Below are 19,546 nucleotides of genomic sequence, written 5' to 3'. Positions count from 1 at the left end.
GAGCCCGCCTCGTTGTCAGCAAGCATCCTGTGTTGGAAAATATAATAAAAACTGCGAATATTCCCGACAGTCGCGTTTAACCTTCGGACGGACTGCATTGCTGTTCAAGCTGTTCAGACCGACGGTGAAGAACGCGAAACTAAGCAGTTAAAGACGAAACTCTTTATTGGGCGAAGTGTGCCCGGAAAAAGAAGTAACACTCAAAGTTCAACGATAGCGTCGGTAACAGTAATCGGTAGGCGATAACCTGATCGTCGGTGAAAGACGTAGTCTGTTACATGCATGTATAATCGAAAATTTCAGCGTTATCGCTGGTGCTTGGGGGAACTGCAGAATACACTCAACAACTCGCGTCATGCGCGAAATTTGATCAGAACAGTATAAAATAACCGCGAAATTTTCCACACGTTCCGGCGCGGCCTGTGCGTGTAACAATTTTTGTGGGTGAAGTCCCATCACATAACAAAAAAAAAAACAAGCGCACTTGGAAATACAGGCTTCATTTCTGACAACTCTGTGGACAATGTTTAGATCACTGCTTTCGTGGACGAGTTTTAGTCTTTAAGCAGAAGGCGCTGACAATGACGACGACTGACGACACGCCGTTACGCAAGCAACTCTATGTTTAATGTTTGCACACATTTTTATAGCACCAGATAGCCGATGGTCGGATGATAAGTGAGCACTGCATGGCTTTCCTATATGGCGCTATAAAGTGTGCGAAAACTAACATTACACATACATATGCTAGCTTAGCGGTGCGTCTTCCTTCTGTCGTCGGCAGATCATTATGCCCGAAATCCTTCTCACTATGCGCAACTAACGAGCTCAAGCAAACATTTTGCTGGCGTTCTTAGCTTCGTTCGGTGTTATTCACTCTCGCCCTTGTTCTCACCTAGAATACGCCGAAGTTAGTGTTATTTACCTATGCGCATATCCACCGTAATCATTTGCTCCTCTTTACAACCATTTCGGAAATGTTTAGCACATGCAAATTGACAAAGCGATGTTTGTCTCGCATCTCCTATTGCTCAGGTCAGTCTTCGCTTGGACCAGCTCAATCCTCCTGTTCCCATCGGTATAACAAACATTCAAATGTCGTCAACGGTAAGCCTGTAATCGAAATATTCTAGTTCTGTCACAAGTTACAAGATAGGCTTCGCAGGCTAACGAAAGCTATGTTGGGCTGTGGCATAACGGTGACCTGATCAGCAACGAGACGCTTCTGAAACTGAACAATGAAGTGCGGGATGACGAAGCCTACCAGCATGCAGACGCGGTATACATGGCAACAGGGTAAGTAAAGCCAGTGCTTCACTGTAATCCGCGATCACGCAAAAGCTAGGTATACGAGAGTAGCTACTGATCTGAAATAACGGTGCGTGGCATAGGTCGACAAACTTACTCATGAGTCAACATACTCAGACTCACTGAGGCACAGATCGAGCCGTGAGTGCGAGTCTGGGTGAGCCCAGGTGAGCAGAATTTTAGTGAGTTTCAGTCCGAGGAAGTCCGGTTGAGAAAAATTTTAGTGGGTCGGCAAACTCACGCATGCGTCGACTCACTCACAATCAGATCGGGCCGTGAGTCTGGTGAGTCCATGTGAGTAATATTGTGGTGAGTCTGAGTGAGTCCGGCCGAGAAAAATGTTGAGCCTGAGTCCAAGTAAGTCCCGATGAGGAAAATATTGAGTCTGAGTCCGAGGGAGCCCTAAGCGCAAAATATATTTCTTGAGTGAGCCTCAGTGAGCTCCACTACTTCTTTTGCCGACCTATGGTCCTACCTACTCATCTTCAGCATTACTATCAGCCTAATCTCGACTCACGTTTATACTCACGCCTTCGAACACATTTCAACGCACTATAGTTCGTACGCCACTTCAATATTTATTGATGCGTGAGTAAGCAGGGTGGTGCCTTGACCTCCCCCCGCCAACTCTTTCGCGGGAAGGTCTTGATAAAAATATATCGTGTGAGTCATAGGCGTGCGCGGGGGGGGGGGGGGGGGGGGGGGGGGTCAGCCACCCCCTTAGTCACCTAAGAAGAGGGGAGGGGTGCATAGTCTGCCCCATACATTGACTTAATGGGGAGGGGGGGGGAGTGAGGGCGATGAACCTTCGCCCCCCTGAAGAACCCTGCGCACGCCTATGGTGTGAGCTGCGTCTTTCATAAAAAATGTCCTTACTTGATTGCAACCGCTGATAACGCGTATTCGAAGGTACGATACCAAAAGGCGCCACGTACAGCATCGATTATGCGAGATATTGGCGTTAGAGAGCATTGACACCATGATCTAAAAAGCTAATTTTGCGCTAACGCCCTCACGAGTGAGACTCACTCAGACTCACTCATAGTCAATAGCGTGCAAAACTGGGCTAGTTGGTTGATCTTCACGGTAAAAGCAGCGCAAAAAGACGACGACACGGGAATAAGAACGACACAGGACAGGCGTTGAACTAACAACTGTCCAGTTTATTAAAAAGAAGAAAATAAATATACGTAGAACTCGTTCACCTTAGCAAGCGCAGCAGAACAAACGACAGGTTAACTTTCTTCTGCGTTTGTTCTGTTGCGCTTGCCAAGATGCACAAGTTCTACACCCACCAACTAGCCCAAATTTCTGCGTTGAATAAATACACGTAGTCCGACTGCGTGCGTCACTGCGTGCGCCACCACATCACAATGGCAGGAATGGCGTTCAGTAACTTAATTGTGCGCTAGAACGCACAAATTAACCATTCCTTTCTGCTCTACTGTTACCGAACGCCATTCCTGGCAACAAGCTGTTTCCACTTAACTCCAGAGGCATCTTCTTTCACGACGAATAGAAGATCCCTTCCTTATCCCTATAGTTCTAAACATGTGACCTGTTCTATCAAAACCCTGCCCCCTGCTCTGTAGCAAGTTTTGATGTAGAGGACCTATTTTACTCTACGCCTCACGACAACCATCTGTAAAACATTGCATAACCGTACATAACGATGAACTTGCGTTTAGAAACAAGTGTGGTGTGTCGGCGGAGGCCTTCTTGGAATTTCTTAGCTTCTATCTCAAAGCTACTTTTGTTACATGGGAAGGTGTTCCGCATGTTCAAAAATTGGGCATATGCATTGCTTCTAAAGTGACACCTATTCTCAGCAATATTTTTTTTTTTTTTTGTCTGCTGTTGATCGTGCTACAGAGAACGAGGTGCAGGGATTAGTAACTAAGATTTTTCGTTACGTTGATGATTTTCTAATCATCCTAGAGTACCACTGGCACTTCCCGACTTTGTGACGTAATGCATATCTTCAAAGATAATGCCCTTGGTTTATGGTTTACGTCTGAATTGCCTAACAATGGTGACATTCGGTTTTTGTATCTGTGTTTGTATGCTGAGCCGGAGCATCTATGCTGGTGCTTTTCGCCACGCTCGAGAAAATCACCCCTGAGCTATTGTTCCGGGCATTCCACGATAGTTAAAAACGGCATTGACTACAATTCCCTAAATTCTGCCCTGACTAAGTCTTGCCACCATAAGATCGAGGTCAGCTTTCGGGAGCAGTTAGGTCGGCTAAAGAATGCGGGCTTTCCTGTGTCAACTTCATCGTCCATTTCGCTCAGGTGGCGTAAATCATTAAAACCACCTGCTTCTCGGCCGGGGCAGCGCACCAACGCCACCATCAAACCTAAGAATGTTGCAGTTGTCCCTCATGTGCTTTCACATGGGCGCAAGAAGATTGCAAAAGGCTGTGACCTAAATGTTTTTTCCTGCTCGTGCTAAAGTTGGAAGAGCGTGTGCCGCGATGGATAGGAAGAAGAATGACCCGTCACTATAAAAGGGTATGGGCTTGAGCTTGTTGGTAAGGCTTCATGGGTTCGAAACAGCGCGTAAAGTACGAGTACTGATCCTGTCTGTTTCTTTCTGTGTCCTCGTACATTACGCGCTGTTTCGAACCCATGAGACCAGTCACTAAAAAATGTGTGCTCTGTCAATCATCGCACTCGTTTTGTAACACGTGTATGGGGTGTAATGTATAACATCCCGCTAAATTGTGGCAAAAGATATATTGGAGACAGACTGGTGCCTGCCTTAACGAGAGACTACGCCAGCACAACACATTAAAAGGGTCCACCTAGTTAAAATTTGTCATCTCGCCCTTGTGGTTTTAAGCCTTTGTTTCATAGCACGCATGTCATCTTTAAGCACGTTGATCAAGGATCACGTGGAATTATGGAAGCGTTTCACATGAAGAACAACCATGATCTTTGCATTTCCGTCCCATCCATCTATCTTCACGATTGCGAATTCAGCCTACTAGAGAAAATCTGACAGATATCTGTAATGTGATGGTGCGCGCGCAGTCGTACTCCGTGTATTTATTCTCGTCTTTTTAATAAACTCGACAGGTTGTTAGTTCAGCACCTTTCTTGTGCCGTTCTTCTTCCAGTAATAATAATAAAATCTGGGGTTTAACGTCCCAAAACCACGATATGATTACGAGAGACGCCGTAGTGGAGGGATCCGGAATTTTCGACCACCTGGGGTTCTTTAACGTGCACCGAAATCTAAGTAAACGGGCCTCAAACATTTTCGCCTCCATCGAAAATGCAGCCACCGCGGCCGGGATTCGATCCCGCGACCTTCGGGTCAGCAGTCGAGTGCCATAACCACTAGACCACTGTGGTGGGGCGTTCTTCTCCTGTCGTCGTCTTTTTGCGCTGCTTTTACTACTCATAGCCAGATCGGGCCATGAGTTTGAGTGAGTCCTGTGGAGAAAAAAGTTTGGTGAGTCTAAGTCCGAGTGAGTCCGGATGAGAAAAACTTTGGTGAGTGAGTCTGAGTGAGCCCTAAGAACGAAATATTTTTGGGTGAGTGAGTGAGCTCCAATTTTTTGCTGACCTTTGAGTGAGTCTGAGTCCGAGTGAGTCCGCTTGAGGAAACTTTTGATGAGTATGAGTCAGAGCGAGCGCTGAGCACAAGATATATTTCTTGAGTGCATGATTGGCGCAGCCGGGGGAGGTGAAGGCAGGGAGGGGGGGTCTTCCCGAATCTTCGCGAATTTTAATTTTGCATGTGCATATATATACGCACACACACAAACACATTCACGAGCATGCGTAAAGTATAGTCGGACCCCCCTCCCTCCCTTCTGAAAAAAGGTGAAAACTACGCGTGCGCACTTCAACCAACAATCATGCTTTGATTAAACTTGGGACTATGCTGAAATAAATCATTATAAATGCACACAAAAAAACTAGAACCTAGGCCTATTCCGCTTCCTTCGTTCACGTTAAAATCAAATCATTTATCCGTTGGTTTCGGGTCCCGACGCCACTTGCGGGTCTTCGAATGCGCTGAAAGAGGTTTGAATGATTTGGAAAGTTTTTCTTTTGTGCATGTTTATTTACGCCTGAACTTTCTTTACACACTATAGGTTCTATCATTAAATACAAATACGGAAGTCTTTTGTCAAAATATATGTATTTTGTGAGTCTGTGTGTGTGTGAGTCCTGCCTGTGTGACAAGCCTGTGTGTGACAAGTCCTGCCTGTGTGACAAGCCCGTGTGTGAGTCCACACACAGGCTTGTAGCCAGGGGGTGGGGAAGTGGGGGGAGACCATAGAGTTTCCTACAATATTTACTAGAGGGAACATAGTGTAATGTATGGGGCAGCGCTAGAACGAATACAAGGACGAGAAAAGACAGGACATGCGCTGTCCTGTCTTTTCTCGTCCTTGTATTCGTTCTAGCGCTGCCCCATACATTACACTATGAACCCTAACCAACTCGCCCACCTTTCCGTTATTCTACTTTACTAGAGGGAACTTTGGCGTTAGTGTCTATGGGAGCTGCAACGCATGGCGCTTCAGTCAGCATGGGAATGATGGGTAGTACACGGATTTGTCTAAACTTCGTTCTTTCGGCTCCGTCTGGCTCCGCGTCGCCTGCATCCGCTTTATCGCAAGACGAAATTCAGCAAAAGTCAGCAGTTCAACTTCACCACTTTCACCTTTTCAGGCTCACCAACTCACCAATGCAGTCCGGCAGCAGTGCACGTTGGAACCACACACTAAAAAATACACCTTTTTGCAGACACTTCTTGCGAGCATCTGCGCTATTCTGTGACATCGCAGCAAGCAAGGAAATCGACGACCCGATGGACAACTATCGCCCACTGCGTGATCAAGATTGCAAGATTGTCGTCACCAGAGGGCAACGTGTCCCGCTGATATATAAAGCCTGCGGAAACATCGCTTCTTCTGCAGTCCGGCAGCAGTGCACGTTGGAACCACACACTAAAAGATACACCTTTTTGCAGACACTTCTTGCGAGCATCTGCGCTATTCTGTGACATCGCAGCAAGCAAGGAAATCGACGACCCGGTGGACAACTATCGCCCACTGCGTGATCAAGATTGCAAGATTGTCGTCACCAGAGGGCAACGTGTCCCGCTGATATATAAAGCCTGCGGAAACATCGCTTCTTCTGCAGTCCGGCAGCAGTGCACGTTGGAACCACACACTAAAAGATACACCTTTTTGCAGGTGAGATAAACGTTCTCGGCAATATTGAGGCCGCTATTTTCCTTACATTTGTGCATTGCTGCCGGACATAGTTCTTTGTTTTGTTTTTACTGATTATAGCTCTGTCTGAGTGCATTGCATGTATCTTGTTCCCACCCGATAATGACGAAGGACTCGCGTGACACTGCTAAGGCCATCGATGACCTGCGTCGCGAACTAAGAAAAGAGCTCCGAGAGATTAAGGACAGTTTGAATGAAGTGAAGGACCTCAAAGAGGGCCTTAGTCAAATACTGAAAGAAAACGAGGAGCTAAAAGCTGAAAATGCCAAATTGCGGAGCAGGGTCGAGGAGGTCGAGCAGTACCAGCGTTCCAATAACTTGGAAATCAAGGGCGTTCCTACTGATATAGAACCATTTGAGGCTGTCAAGAAAATTGGAGCCATTCTGCATGAAGAAATTTCTGAGGATGATGTTGACACATGCCATAGAGTGCCCACTGCTCGGCATGATGTAAGCAACATAGTTGTTCGCTTTGTACGAAGAACTAAACGGAATGCCTTGCTAAGCAAAGCAAAGAAAGCTAAAATTGACAGTGGGGTACTGGGCAGTCGAGTGTCATCCCCAGTGTACGTTAATGAACACTTGACAAGGAATGGCAAACAACTGCTTGGGGCCGCAATACAACGCAAAAGGGAGATGCAGTGGAAGTTCGTTTGGACAGCAAATGGGAAGGTATTCGCTCGTCGAAACGAAAGTTCGCCGGTGCTCAGGATAGCCACTACTAGTGATCTAAGTAAAATGACCGCAGAGGCTGACTAGATCAGTGACAGTTGTATTGGTGGTTATTACATTGTCGGAACACTACCAAAATGGCAAAAGCGTGCTATTATGAGCTTGACTCTTTCAATTCACTGCTGCATGACGCACATAGGCGATTAACATTGTTTCATGTGAACGTACGCAGCATACGGAATAAAAAAGAACAGCTGGTTGACTATTTCTCTCGGCTTTCCTTTGCTTTTGATGTACTTATGTTTTCGGAAACCTGGCTAACGACTGGCGAAGATCCTCCTTATTTTCAAGGTTACACTTATAATGGCGTAGTGCGTACTGAAGAACGAGGAGGTGGTGTGGCCATTTACGTCAAGGAAATATTTAACCATGAACTTATTCCTCAATTTTCCAGTGTAAACGAAAATATTGAATGCCTAATGATACGCCTGCCTAGGGCGCTTATAACCGTGGTCTACAGGCCACCCTCAGGTAGCAAGCCAGCATTTCTGGAGTCGATTGAAAATATACTGAATTATTCCTGTCATTCTGGTTTAGCTTTTGCGGTTATGGGTGACGTCAACGTCGATATGCTTTCATTGGATGCCTCAGCTAGACAGCTAACAGAGGTTATGAATTCTTTTGCTTGTGAAAACGTCATCACAAAAGCCACGCGACTGACGGCTGAAACGGCAACTCTGCTTGACGTCTGTATCACGAACGTATGCACATTATCGTGTGTCGCTGGAACACTTTCTTTAGAAATAAGCGACCATCTGCCAATTTTTTTAGCCTTTCCTATATCACGTGATCAGTATCAAGCTAATAAGACTGAAAATGCAGTATTTCGTAAAATCAACGATCATACGTTGGAGTTATTTCGTCAACGAATTATAGAAGAAGACTGGGAGCGTGTGCTTCAGGAAGCAGACCCAAACGTTGCGTATGAGATATTATTTGGAAAACTGAAAAAATGCTACGATATTGCGTTTCCGAAGGTTATGAAAAAACACCAGAGCAAAAAAATAAGAAAACCATGGATTTCCAATGCCTTGCATAAAAAAATAAAGAAGAAACACCGCATGTTCCATGCATTTGTCGAGTCCCGCGACATGAATACGCTAAAGGAATACAAGAAATACAGAAATCAACTTAATTATGAATTGAAACACGCCAAAATGAACTATTACGCAGATGTTTTCAGCAGAATAAGCAATGACCCAAGGAAAATTTGGGATGAGGTCAGAGACCTGCTGGGCCACAAAGCTCATAGCAATATAACCATCATAGAGACAGAAGCGGGAGTCCTTAATAATGTTGATGCAGCAACGGCATTCAACAAGTATTTCATAACTAGCTGTGACACCCAAGATGACACAGATGGTGAGGATCTACATCTGTTGTTAAACAATTGCAACATTCCCAATACAATTCTGTTAACCCCTGTCACATGCACCGAAATTGAAAAAAGTATTAGGAAAATAAAAATAAATGTGCAGCAGGGTACGACGAAATAAAACCTGTGCCGATAAAATACGTAGCCGATGTGTTATCCGCTCCCCTAGCGTATATTGTCAACCTTTCTTTTACCACGGGCATTTTCCCAGACAAGCTGAAAATTGCTCGCGTATGTCCTATCTTTAAAGGCGGCAATCCGAAACACATGACCAACTATCGTCCCATATCAGTGCTACCTGTTTTGTCGAAAGTATATGAAGGTGCAATGAACAAGCGGCTCCAGGATTTCTTTGATAAATAAATGATGCACAATTTGGCTTCCAAAAAAACAAGTCTGCAGAGCTTGCATTAATTCAAATAAAAGATCACATAATAGATAATTTCGAGAAAAAGTTATACACAGTTGGGCTATTCATAGATCTGCGTAAAGCGTTCGATACCGTATGTCATGACGTCCTCTTACATAAATTAAGCTCATGTGGTATACGAGGAATTGCACATGACCTATTGAAAAGCTATTTAACAAATCGATACCAATTTGTGAGCATAAATAACGAGCCATCAGAATACGTCGTGGTGAAGAAAGGAGTGCCGCAGGGATCCATTCTGGGTCCCCTCCTATTTATAATTTATATTAATGATCTCTGCCACATTCCAGATTGCCCCAAACTAGTAATGTATGCGGACGATACCAACATCTTTTTTGAGGGTTCTTCACTTGTCGACCTAGAAGGGAACGTGAACCTTTTTTTGAACCAGCTCTCGTCATGGTTGAAACTCAATAAGTTGTGCTTAAACGCAAATAAGACCAAGTACATGCTGTTTGCCCCCGTGAATAAGCCAAGAAATTTTAATATGACTATTAGATACCAGGGCCATATATTAGAACAAGTTAAGAGTCAGAAGTTCCTAGGTGTCTGGTTTCAAGAGGACTTATCTTGGAATGAGCATATAGCGAAGTTAATGTCAGAACTTAGTAAAAGTACAGGTTAAGTTCTCTCATACCACTGTGGCTAAAAAATTCACTTTATTACACTCTCTTCTACTCACGACTTTCTGATTGCGCGCTTGTGTGGGGGACTACAACACTAACGAACTATTCTAAATTGGTTATTTTGCAAAAGAGGGTCCTGAGAATCTTTGAGGATTTTCGTGGCCCTATACGTGACTTGCGGACAGAACCGCTATTTTCGAAATGTAGTATGCTCAAAGCCAGCCAGATTTTCTATTTTAAGTTATTTCAGTACATAAAACGCAATAGACTATCATTCGCAGGATCCTCGTGGTTCTCTGTATGATTTTCGTACTTATGCTAGAAGGACTCCAAAGACTCGAACGATCTACGGACGGCAACACACATCTTTCGAGGTACCTACCTTTTTAAACAAAATCGACAGCCTTCTAGATATAAATTGCACAGTTTCTAAGCAAATGATCAGGATAGTACTGATTGAAAACAACATTGAATTTTCTTGACTACTGTTTTTGTTTCCTGTTTGCCCATATTGTACCTCATGTTTTTATGTTTTTTTTTCTGGTACAAATACTACACCGTACGACAATTCCTAATCGTATATTTGTGTACTTTTTCCCCGAGCATCCCTGCGTATTTTTTATTATTTGTCGTTTCTGTATGCTTTATGTAATTGCGATGAGCACTCGCAACTAATGTCAAATTGGTATGTTGAACATTACGATTGTAGTGTATACATTTCCATACTAGAAATAATGCTTTATTATTGCTGTATTTGTTACATTATTTTGCACATGTACCTTTTTTATTTTTTCTTTCATTCCTATTATTTGTATCCTGCAAAGTGCTTATGACGGCCTGCGTGCCTCACTGCACCTGGAGCAAAGGCCCTTTGTCAGGCTTTTAAGCCTTTTGCCTTCGCTCCATTTTCTGTACTTGCACAGAAAGAAACAAATAAAGAAAGAAAGAAAGAAAGAAATCTGGTCACGAAGTTCACAACGATCCATTACTTTACCCGAAACAAAACCAAAGCACAGCAATAAACAGAGCCACAAGTGCGTTCGAAGCCCGCAAGTACGAAGACTAGGCAAATCCGTGTACTACTCATCATTCCCATGGTGGCTGAACGATCGCAGCGCCATAGTTTTCTCTAGCTAATATTGGGAAACTCTATGGGGGAGACTAGAGGTCCGCCCTCCCCCCCCCCCCCCTTTTCTTTCGATATCGTCCGTATAAAAATATACTATTAGGAAAATTCGTCCTAAAACTAACAATATAAGTCTATTAATGAAATAGTTTTTTGGAAGTCGCATAATTTACACACAGCGATTTTTACAAAAAATAATTATTGAAAAATATGTGCTTTCCTCAAATAGTCAAGGCCTTCAACACTGCAGTAGGGTACGGATTTGGGCTGGTTGGTGCATGACTTCACGTAGAAAACAGCGCTACGAGACGGGACAAAGCGCCGTGTTTGTGCCCTTTCTTTGTCCCGTCTCGTAGCGCTGTTTTCTACGTGAAGCCTTCAACACGCTTGCTTTGGACATCCGACTTTATAGCACGCCTTCTTGTTTAATAAATTAAACGGCCCTTTAAAACCTGCCCATGTAGAAACCTTATCTATCTAGTTATAAAAAATACAGATTCCTGTATTTAATTATGTTCACAAGAACAGACTCTAAGGTTTGTTTCATAAAGGGCACCACAAGGGAGCCCACGCAGTGTACGTATGTATGGGTTCTCTTCTTCACGCGTCGCTCATCATAGCTTTCTCGTGTTTTTCAATTTATTGATACGAGTATGTGACTTTCTCGAAGTTCACGGGTTCCAATAATTTTGCTCATTACTTTCAGGCGAGAAATGATTACCCTCATTACCGGAGGCAAGAGCTCATACATACTGGGTATGAATAGTTCAAGTTTTATATATATATATCTGGCGATTTTGATTTTTAATATGGGGGGGGGGGGCTTCTAGTTCTCCAGACAATATAGAATTTTTATTTGCCTGTGAGAGATAGCATATTAGCAATCCTTGGACTCTATTGCTAAAGGCGGCGGATATTATTTGCACTAGAAATCGAAATAGTAACCTGCTAATTAACGAAATAGGCTGATAACTAATTATTTCACGGCACGCAATGTGAGTTATGAGGGTTTCTTTCTACATATGGCATTCCGATTTTCAATAAACGGGGTGCTTTGATTTTTTCATACAATATAGATTTCTATTTACCTGTGTAGTAATCCTTGGACTCGATTGGTCAAGCCGACGGATATTGCTTGCACTAGAGATCGAAGAAAATTGGCGAATCAACGAATTAAGTTTATTGGTTCGCTGTTTATTGTTATTTTACGGAACTTATATTTATTATTATGAATTATATCCGATGATTTTACAGCAAGCGCTTTTTTTCTGGTTTCTTTGTCCCGTGAAACTAGCGTAAGTGTGATTTAGGGGAACCTTGACAGGGAATCTAGCTATGCGATAACGTTATTAGCATCAGATTAATATTGCATTACGAACTGATGAAATGCCGATTAAGGTATGTCGCTGGAATCGGCTTTTTAAAATGTGAACTTGTCCTTGTCTTATTCCATTAGGGAAGTCTTTACATTCTATTGCGCTTGTCTTATACTTTGCAGAATTTTAAAGTAAGTAAGATTATAGAAGCGCTAATGAAGATTCCCTCGCAATAAAACGGAGTTATAAGCGAATTTCATGACTCCACTGGGGTGAACCCTTGTAATCATGGTTATATGAGCATATTAGATGGCACAGTGATAGCACGCGGCAGCTGAATAAGATTGATCAGCTGTGGCACTCGCATCGTTGTGTCCTTTTTTTTTTTAAATCTGACGCTTCGTGAGTGCAAAAAAAAAATGCGGAGGTTGACGTGAAGATTTGTTTGCAGGAACGGCAGGCAGCGCTAAAGCGTGTACCGATAACAAGGCAGCAGTTGGCGAGGACAAGCCTGGCAAGTTTTCGGGAGTGAACACTGCCGCTCACGAAATTGGACACCTGTGAGTGCGCTCAAGGGTCTATATGACAGGGTCAAAATTTTCCAGTTTCCTTTATGAAAAAAAAAAGATGTCTCTCAAGACAACAGCTCAGAGTAACGCCCCATAGACTCTGTATTTATGCTTGCGCTGCAACTTGCGGGTTTCTGTATTTCGCGGTAGTTGTTCCACTGCTAAAAGATATGCTCGCCTAACAGTCAGTGGCGGCATGTCTCCAATTCAGCTCACATGCAGAGTACAAGTGGAACAACTATCGCAGCGTTAGATGACTAATAGTCGCACAAAACGACCAGCTATAATATAATGCACTGCACGTTTAATCTAGTTTCAAGCAAGCTCCAGGAAGTGGTGCGTATTTGCTAAAAGCGCTCTGCTTAGTAACCCTTATGTGTGTGTGCGTAACAAACGTGCTTGATCGTCGACACTTGCCCCGCGGTCGCGCTTCTCGCCATTGTTACTACATATCACCCTTAGTATTGTTCAGTAACACTTTTACTAAATAGAATATCTTAATGCTCTTCCACATGTTCGTACAAATAAGTAACATATTTTAAACATTGTTCAGCATAGGCGTGCGCAGGGTTCTCCATTAAGGAAAGGAAACATTAAGGAAACTTGCCACGCTGGGGCAAGTTTTGCCGCAACTCCCCCCCCCCCCCCCACAACCACGACCCCCATTGGTCGAGAGTCCAGAGAAAAAAACGAGATCCGCAATGGATGCAAAAACGAAAATCTAAATAAAGCGATGACGTATTTTTCACAGCAGCCTGTCATTGGTCCCCGGAGGTAAAGGTGGGAAGTAAACAGTTCTTCTGAACGCAATATATCAGGGCTCCTAGGTCGCCATTATCGTAAAAAAATAACATGCGTAGCCATAACCCTGCGCATTAAAAGATGACGTGAAAGACTGAGTAAGGTACGCCGCCACCCCCTGCGTACGCCTATATTGTCCAGCTTCGGGAAAGCTGTATGAAACGTGATCGTGACCAGGTGTTGGGGACACATGCACGTAGCGCCAGCTCTAGTCGGCGAGAGCGGTGGCCTACCGCAACTGAATGGGAAGTAGGCTAAAAAAATCATATCTGTCGAAAAAAGCTAGTTATCAAAAACGACACCCGGTTCTATACAGCAGAGACTTATTTGAACATTCTGTTAAAATTACAGTGTGGCACTACAAACCGCGTGACTTCCCAGAGTGTTTAAATTTTTACAATGGGGCCCCATGTGTTTCTTGGGCGGTGTTCAATTGTCCTGGGAAGCCACACGCTTTGTAATGCGATACTGCTATTTTACCATAATGTTCCAGTAGGTATCTGCTGTATAGAATCCCGAGTCGTTTTTGATAACTAGCTTTTTTGAAGAGATATGATTTTTTTCGCCTATTTCCCATTCAGTTACGGCAGGACGCCCTTCCTGCCGCCGAGAGATGGCGCCACGTGCAGATTTCCCCAAATCCTGGGGATGGAGTGTTTATGCCGACCCTTCAAGAATCCCTAAATCTTGCACACACTGTGCAAATCATCTCAAACTCGCTAGCTTGTCTCAAATTATCAAGTTTTCGATTCGCGAGCCTCAATGCATTGATGCCTCGACAGATGTGGCATATCTGTTGTCACTTCGTCGGGTTATGTGCAGCAGACACACGCCAGTGCACAAGCGCATGCCGGGTCGTGACCCCCGCGATCAGCTGCGGCACGTTGCCGGAGCCAATAGCGGAGGCCACGCTGGGGTGCGAAGCAATCCTCTTCGAATTTGATGCAGCGTCAGATGACCATAGGTTAGCAAACTCACTCATGACAATAATAGTAGTAATAATCAAAATAATAATAATATGACAGAGGGATGACATGCTTCATCCCTCTGAGCAAGTGACTGGAAACGAAAGTGCCGTGTAACGTAGACATATTCTACCAAAATGCTCGGGGTCTGCGTACCAAGACACTGGAGTTTTTCTCTAATGTTCTTTCGTCTTGTTTTCCTATTATCGCTATTTCTGAAACCTGGCTCGGCACTGAAATTCTCTCATCGGACTTTTTTCCCCCGACTTACACCACCTTCCGCCGTGACCGAGATTTCAGTGAAACCAAACAGAAAGGCGGTGGCGTGCTGATTGCCATTGACAATTCACTGATATCCGTTAGACAGAAAGACCTAGAAACTATCGAAGAATCGATCTGGCTAGAAATCAACCTTGAGCGCCGTGAAAAATTGTTGATTGGATGCTTCTATTTACCGCCCAGCATTTCCTCTGCCTCGTTTCACGATGTCATGTCTTCTATTGAACTTGTGATATCTTCTCATAGTGGGCACAGAATTATTGTTCTTGGGGATTTCAATGCACCTGGAATTGACTGGAGCACGCTTACCTTTTCTCATTACAATCATTTCACAGAGAAAAAGTGCAGCCTGCTCTTGGACTTTCTGGCGTTTAATTCCCTAGTGCAACATAATTCAGCCGTCAATTCCAGTGGCAACGTCTTAGACCTGTGTGTGTCAAACGATCAACCCCTTGAAGTTTCCTGCTCCAACATCTCTCTTGTACGTCCGGACAAATTCCACCCACCACTTAACGTAAGATTATCTGCATCAGCCGAAACAACGAGCTACAGCAGTTACGTAAACAAATCTCCAAGATTTGCGTTCAAGCGAGGTGATTACACGGGCCTCTATCATCACTTGTCCACCGTTGAGTGGTCACAGGTTACTGACAAACCTAATGTTGATGACCAGGTTGATCGGTTTACGGAGCTTGTACTGAGCAGCATGCTTAATTTTATTCCCCAGTATACACCTAAACAACGTAAATATCCCCACTGGTTCTCATCTGAACTTATCAGTGCACTGAAGCATAAAGATCACGCACACAGGAAATCTAAATGTTCTCCATCCAGCGAGTGGAAGGAAGTGTTCAGCTTTTTTCGAACTCTCTCTAAACGCCTATATAAACGGGATCATAGTTCGTACATTCAATTCTTAGAAAAAAGCGCCTCTGACAGGCCGGCTGAGTTTTGGAAGTATGTGCGTAAACGGTCTAGCAAAAGCGGAGAGTCCTTCAGACTACTAGACTCAAATGGGGTAGAAGTGCATGCCGTCGCTGACTGTTTTGCCACACATTTCTCATCCGTTTATAAGGCCTCAGACTCCAGCACTGATATTAGACAACAGCCCAAGGCAGTTAGCTCATCCAGTGCTTTGTCGCTGGATGAAAATCTTATCAGCGAATGCATTAAGCGCTTAAAACCATCCTTATCATGTGGCCCAGATGGCATCCCCTCCGCCATACTAAAAGCATATGGTACTATATTTGTCCCAGTACTGACTACGATATTTAATAACTGCCTGGACACTTCCACATTTCCTAGCATGTGGAAAACTGCTCGTGTTTTCCCAGTATTTAAGTCGGGCTCTAAGACAGATGTTTCTAATTATCGCCCGATTTCTCTACTATGTGCCACATCAAAGATCTTCGAACTGGCTCTTCACAAAATATTGTCTTTTAGTGTGAAAAACTCACTGATTCCAAATCAACATGGTTTTCTGCTGGCCGCTCAACTACCACAAATCTTGCTAGTTTCATGACGCAGATCTCCACACCTATTTCTCAGAGAGGACAGGTTGACGTAATCTACTGTGACCTGAGCAAGGCTTTTGACGTAGTCAGCCACACACTGATTATGGTTAAACTGGCGAACTTTGACGTTGACTTGTCGATTGTGAATCTCTTGCACAGCTATCTGCTCAATAGATCTTGTTATGTTGCCGTAAATGGCCAAACCTCTTCTTTGTATAAAGTGACTAGTGGGGTCCCTCAAGGGTCGGTATTAGGCCCACTCCTATTTTTAATTTACGTTAATGATGTTTCTTTTGCCATTCGTAATTCTTCTTTCCTCTTGTATGCCGATGACATCAAGATATTTAAGGAAATTCATTCAGTTAACGACTGTCGCTTGTTGCAGTCAGATTTGTGTTCTTTTTCCGAATGGTGCAACGGCAATAACCTTTCTCTAAATACCGCAAAGACAAAATTCATGTCTATCACTCGCAAAACATCTAGCGTGTCATTTCAATACTTTGTCAATTCTGTGCCGTTATGCAAGGTTTATGAAATCAGTGATCTTGGTGTTGTTGTTGACAGCGCGTTAAACTTTTCTTCTCACGTTAAGCGTGCTGCTATGCGGGGCCTTCGTTCTCTCGGATGTGTTTGTAGAATATCTCGAGAATTCAGGTCTCCCATGGCCCTACACAAATTGTACACGGCAATATGTCTTCCGCAACTTGAGTATGCGTCCGTGATATGGAATGGCATTGCTCAATCCAGCGGTAACACCATTGAACGAGTCCAGAAAAAATTCCTCAGCATATATAACCATCGCTTTGCTAAAAATGACTCTGGATCTCGTTCAAATACTGCTGAGTCATTATCACTGCCATCACTTCACTGCCGACGAAATCGTTCTGATCTCTTATTTCTCTACAAGCTAGTCCACGGTTTCATATCCTGCCCTGTACTTCTCAATTGTGTTAATTTTCGAATTCCGCGTAAGTTAACCAGAGAGAACAGACCGTTTCATGTACCCGCCTGCTTCTTCCAACACTCTACCGTTCACAGAATACAAAGTCTTTATAATATTAATTTTCTTGATCTTGACGTTTTTCATAGTCCACAATCACTGTTTTTATCCGAGCTTTGCACTGTTTTGACATAGTATGGCACAGTGTACAAAGTCTTCCCTTCTCCGTCTTTCCGCATAGTTGTATGTGTGCAATCTAATTTTTTATTCCCCTTCAATATTTCTCATATTGTCTTATTTTACTCCTCGCCTTTAGTGTTCATTTCTCTTTGTCTACGTGTTTTTGCTCTTTTTATTTCTGAAGACTGTCTGTATTGTATTGTTTATTTTTATTGATTTTATTTTTGCGTGCGCCTGCACAAAGACCTCACGGTTGTTCCTGGGCACGTTAAATAAATGATTGATTGATTGATTATTATTATTATTATTATTATTATTATTATTATTATTATTATTATTATTATTATTATTATTATTATTATTATTATTATTATTATTATTATTATTATTATTATTATTATTATTATTATTATTATTACATCTTGGTGCTCCCTCTGGTCAATGAAACTCAATATTAACAAATGTAAAATAATGAGGATCTCTCGAGGAAGTACTGACTGCACTAGCCCTGTTTATTCAATTTCTAATTTTCAGTTGTCATCTGTCAATACTTACAAACATCTAGGTGTTCACATAGATAACAATTTAACATGGAATAATCATATCAGTTATGTGATTAACAATGCTAACCGCACTCTCGGCTTCTTGCGCCTTAACTTTTCATTAGCACCTGTTTCATTAAAACTTCTCCTTTACAAAACACTAGTCAGATCTAAACTCGAGTACGCCTCATCAATCTGGTATCCTCATTCTTGTTTACTTGTCAATGCACTAGAAGCCATCCAAAATCGCTCAGCTCGCTTCATTGTCGCTAATTACTCCCGTACTGCTAGCATCTCATCAATTAAAACTTCTCTAGACCTTCCTACCCTTTCTAACAGGAGGAAGCAGGCCCGCCTATGTCTCTTCCACAAAACTTTTTTCATGAATCCTGAAATAAAACGCACATTGTTCTCGCCACCTTCTTACGTTTCATCTCGCATCGACCATAACTTCAAAGTCCATGTGCCATTCTGCCATACCAACATATACTTCCACTCCTACGTGCCGAAGACTTCATCCGAATGGAACCACCTTCCTGCCTCCATCGCCAGCAACCCTGATCATGCATCATTCAAGACTGCCATCTCTAACTTGTAACCACTCCTTTCTGTAACGCCGCAAATGGCATTGAGAGTATTTAAATAAATAAATAAATAAATAAATAAATAAATATCTGGGGGTTCGTCCCAAAACCACGATATGATTATGAGGGACGCCGTAGTGGAGGGCTCTGGAAATTTCGACCACCTGGTGTTCTTTAACGTGCACCTAAATATAAGTACACGGGCCTCAAACATTTTCGCCACGATCGAAAATGCCGCCGCCGCCGCGGCCGGGATTCGATCGCGCGACCTTCGAGTCAGCAGTCTAGTGCCATAACCAGTAAACCACCGTGGCGGGGAAACTCACTCATGAGTTGAGTCACTCAGGTTCACTCAGACTCAGATCGCGCCGTGAGTCTGAGTCTTAGCGACTCCGGGTAGTAAATTTTTGTGAGTTTGAGTCCGAGTGAGATCGGCGGAGAAAAAAGAAAAAAATGCCAGGCCTGCGCGGAAAGCGCAGCACAGTCACAGCGAAAGCCGGAAGAGCGGCATTTCTAGAGCCCTTTGTAAACTCTCTTGGGGCTACTAATACAAGCACACTAGCAATGTACCCACTACGCCATAAATCACAATATTTGTGAAATTGGGAAGCACCTACAACGCCATTATTCGTCATTGTGCGCAGAAGCGAGGTTCCAGCTACACACATGTAAGGCATTATGTGCACTTTGTTTACGTGACGACTGATGACGACGAAGAATTGTGGCTCAGCCCTTTATAATGGGTTGGAAGCTTTAAACGGCTCACCAGTTACGTAATTCGCATTGTGTGACGCCCGGTCGCTCCCACCATGCAATGTAACATACATTGAGAAAGAGAGACAGACAGAGGGGGAAAAACTTTATTGAGACCCTGAGGATATGGATGATGGGCTCATGGGCTTCCTTGGCAACCAATGCAAGTGCACTTGCGAGGAACCCACTATGCTACAAATCATAATTTCTCTGAAGTAGGGAAGCAGCCACTATGCCATTTTTCGTCAT

The 19,546-nt window shown here is 43.5% G+C and overlaps 2 protein-coding genes across 2 annotated transcripts in view; one reads left to right on the top strand and one right to left on the bottom strand.

The window, feature by feature from the left end:
* LOC119401359 (uncharacterized) overlaps nucleotides 1-19,546 on the bottom strand; it is a 127,964-nt gene that overhangs the window by 96,490 nt on the left and 11,928 nt on the right. The gene's annotated exons all lie outside the window — the stretch shown is intronic.
* Nucleotides 1-19,546, top strand: part of LOC119401358 (uncharacterized) — a 55,031-nt gene that overhangs the window by 27,939 nt on the left and 7,546 nt on the right. The window contains exons 8-11 of the mRNA XM_037668084.1: nucleotides 1,036-1,107; nucleotides 1,166-1,296; nucleotides 11,561-11,610; nucleotides 12,622-12,730. Of these exons, the coding sequence (XP_037524012.1) occupies nucleotides 1,036-1,107; nucleotides 1,166-1,296; nucleotides 11,561-11,610; nucleotides 12,622-12,730 (362 nt within the window). The remainder of the gene's footprint in view (nucleotides 1-1,035; nucleotides 1,108-1,165; nucleotides 1,297-11,560; nucleotides 11,611-12,621; nucleotides 12,731-19,546) is intronic.

Source organism: Rhipicephalus sanguineus, chromosome 8, assembly GCF_013339695.2.
Source record: "Rhipicephalus sanguineus isolate Rsan-2018 chromosome 8, BIME_Rsan_1.4, whole genome shotgun sequence".
Classification (NCBI taxonomy): Eukaryota; Metazoa; Arthropoda; class Arachnida; order Ixodida; family Ixodidae; genus Rhipicephalus; species Rhipicephalus sanguineus.
This window is presented reverse-complemented; position numbering and strand designations above follow the sequence as displayed.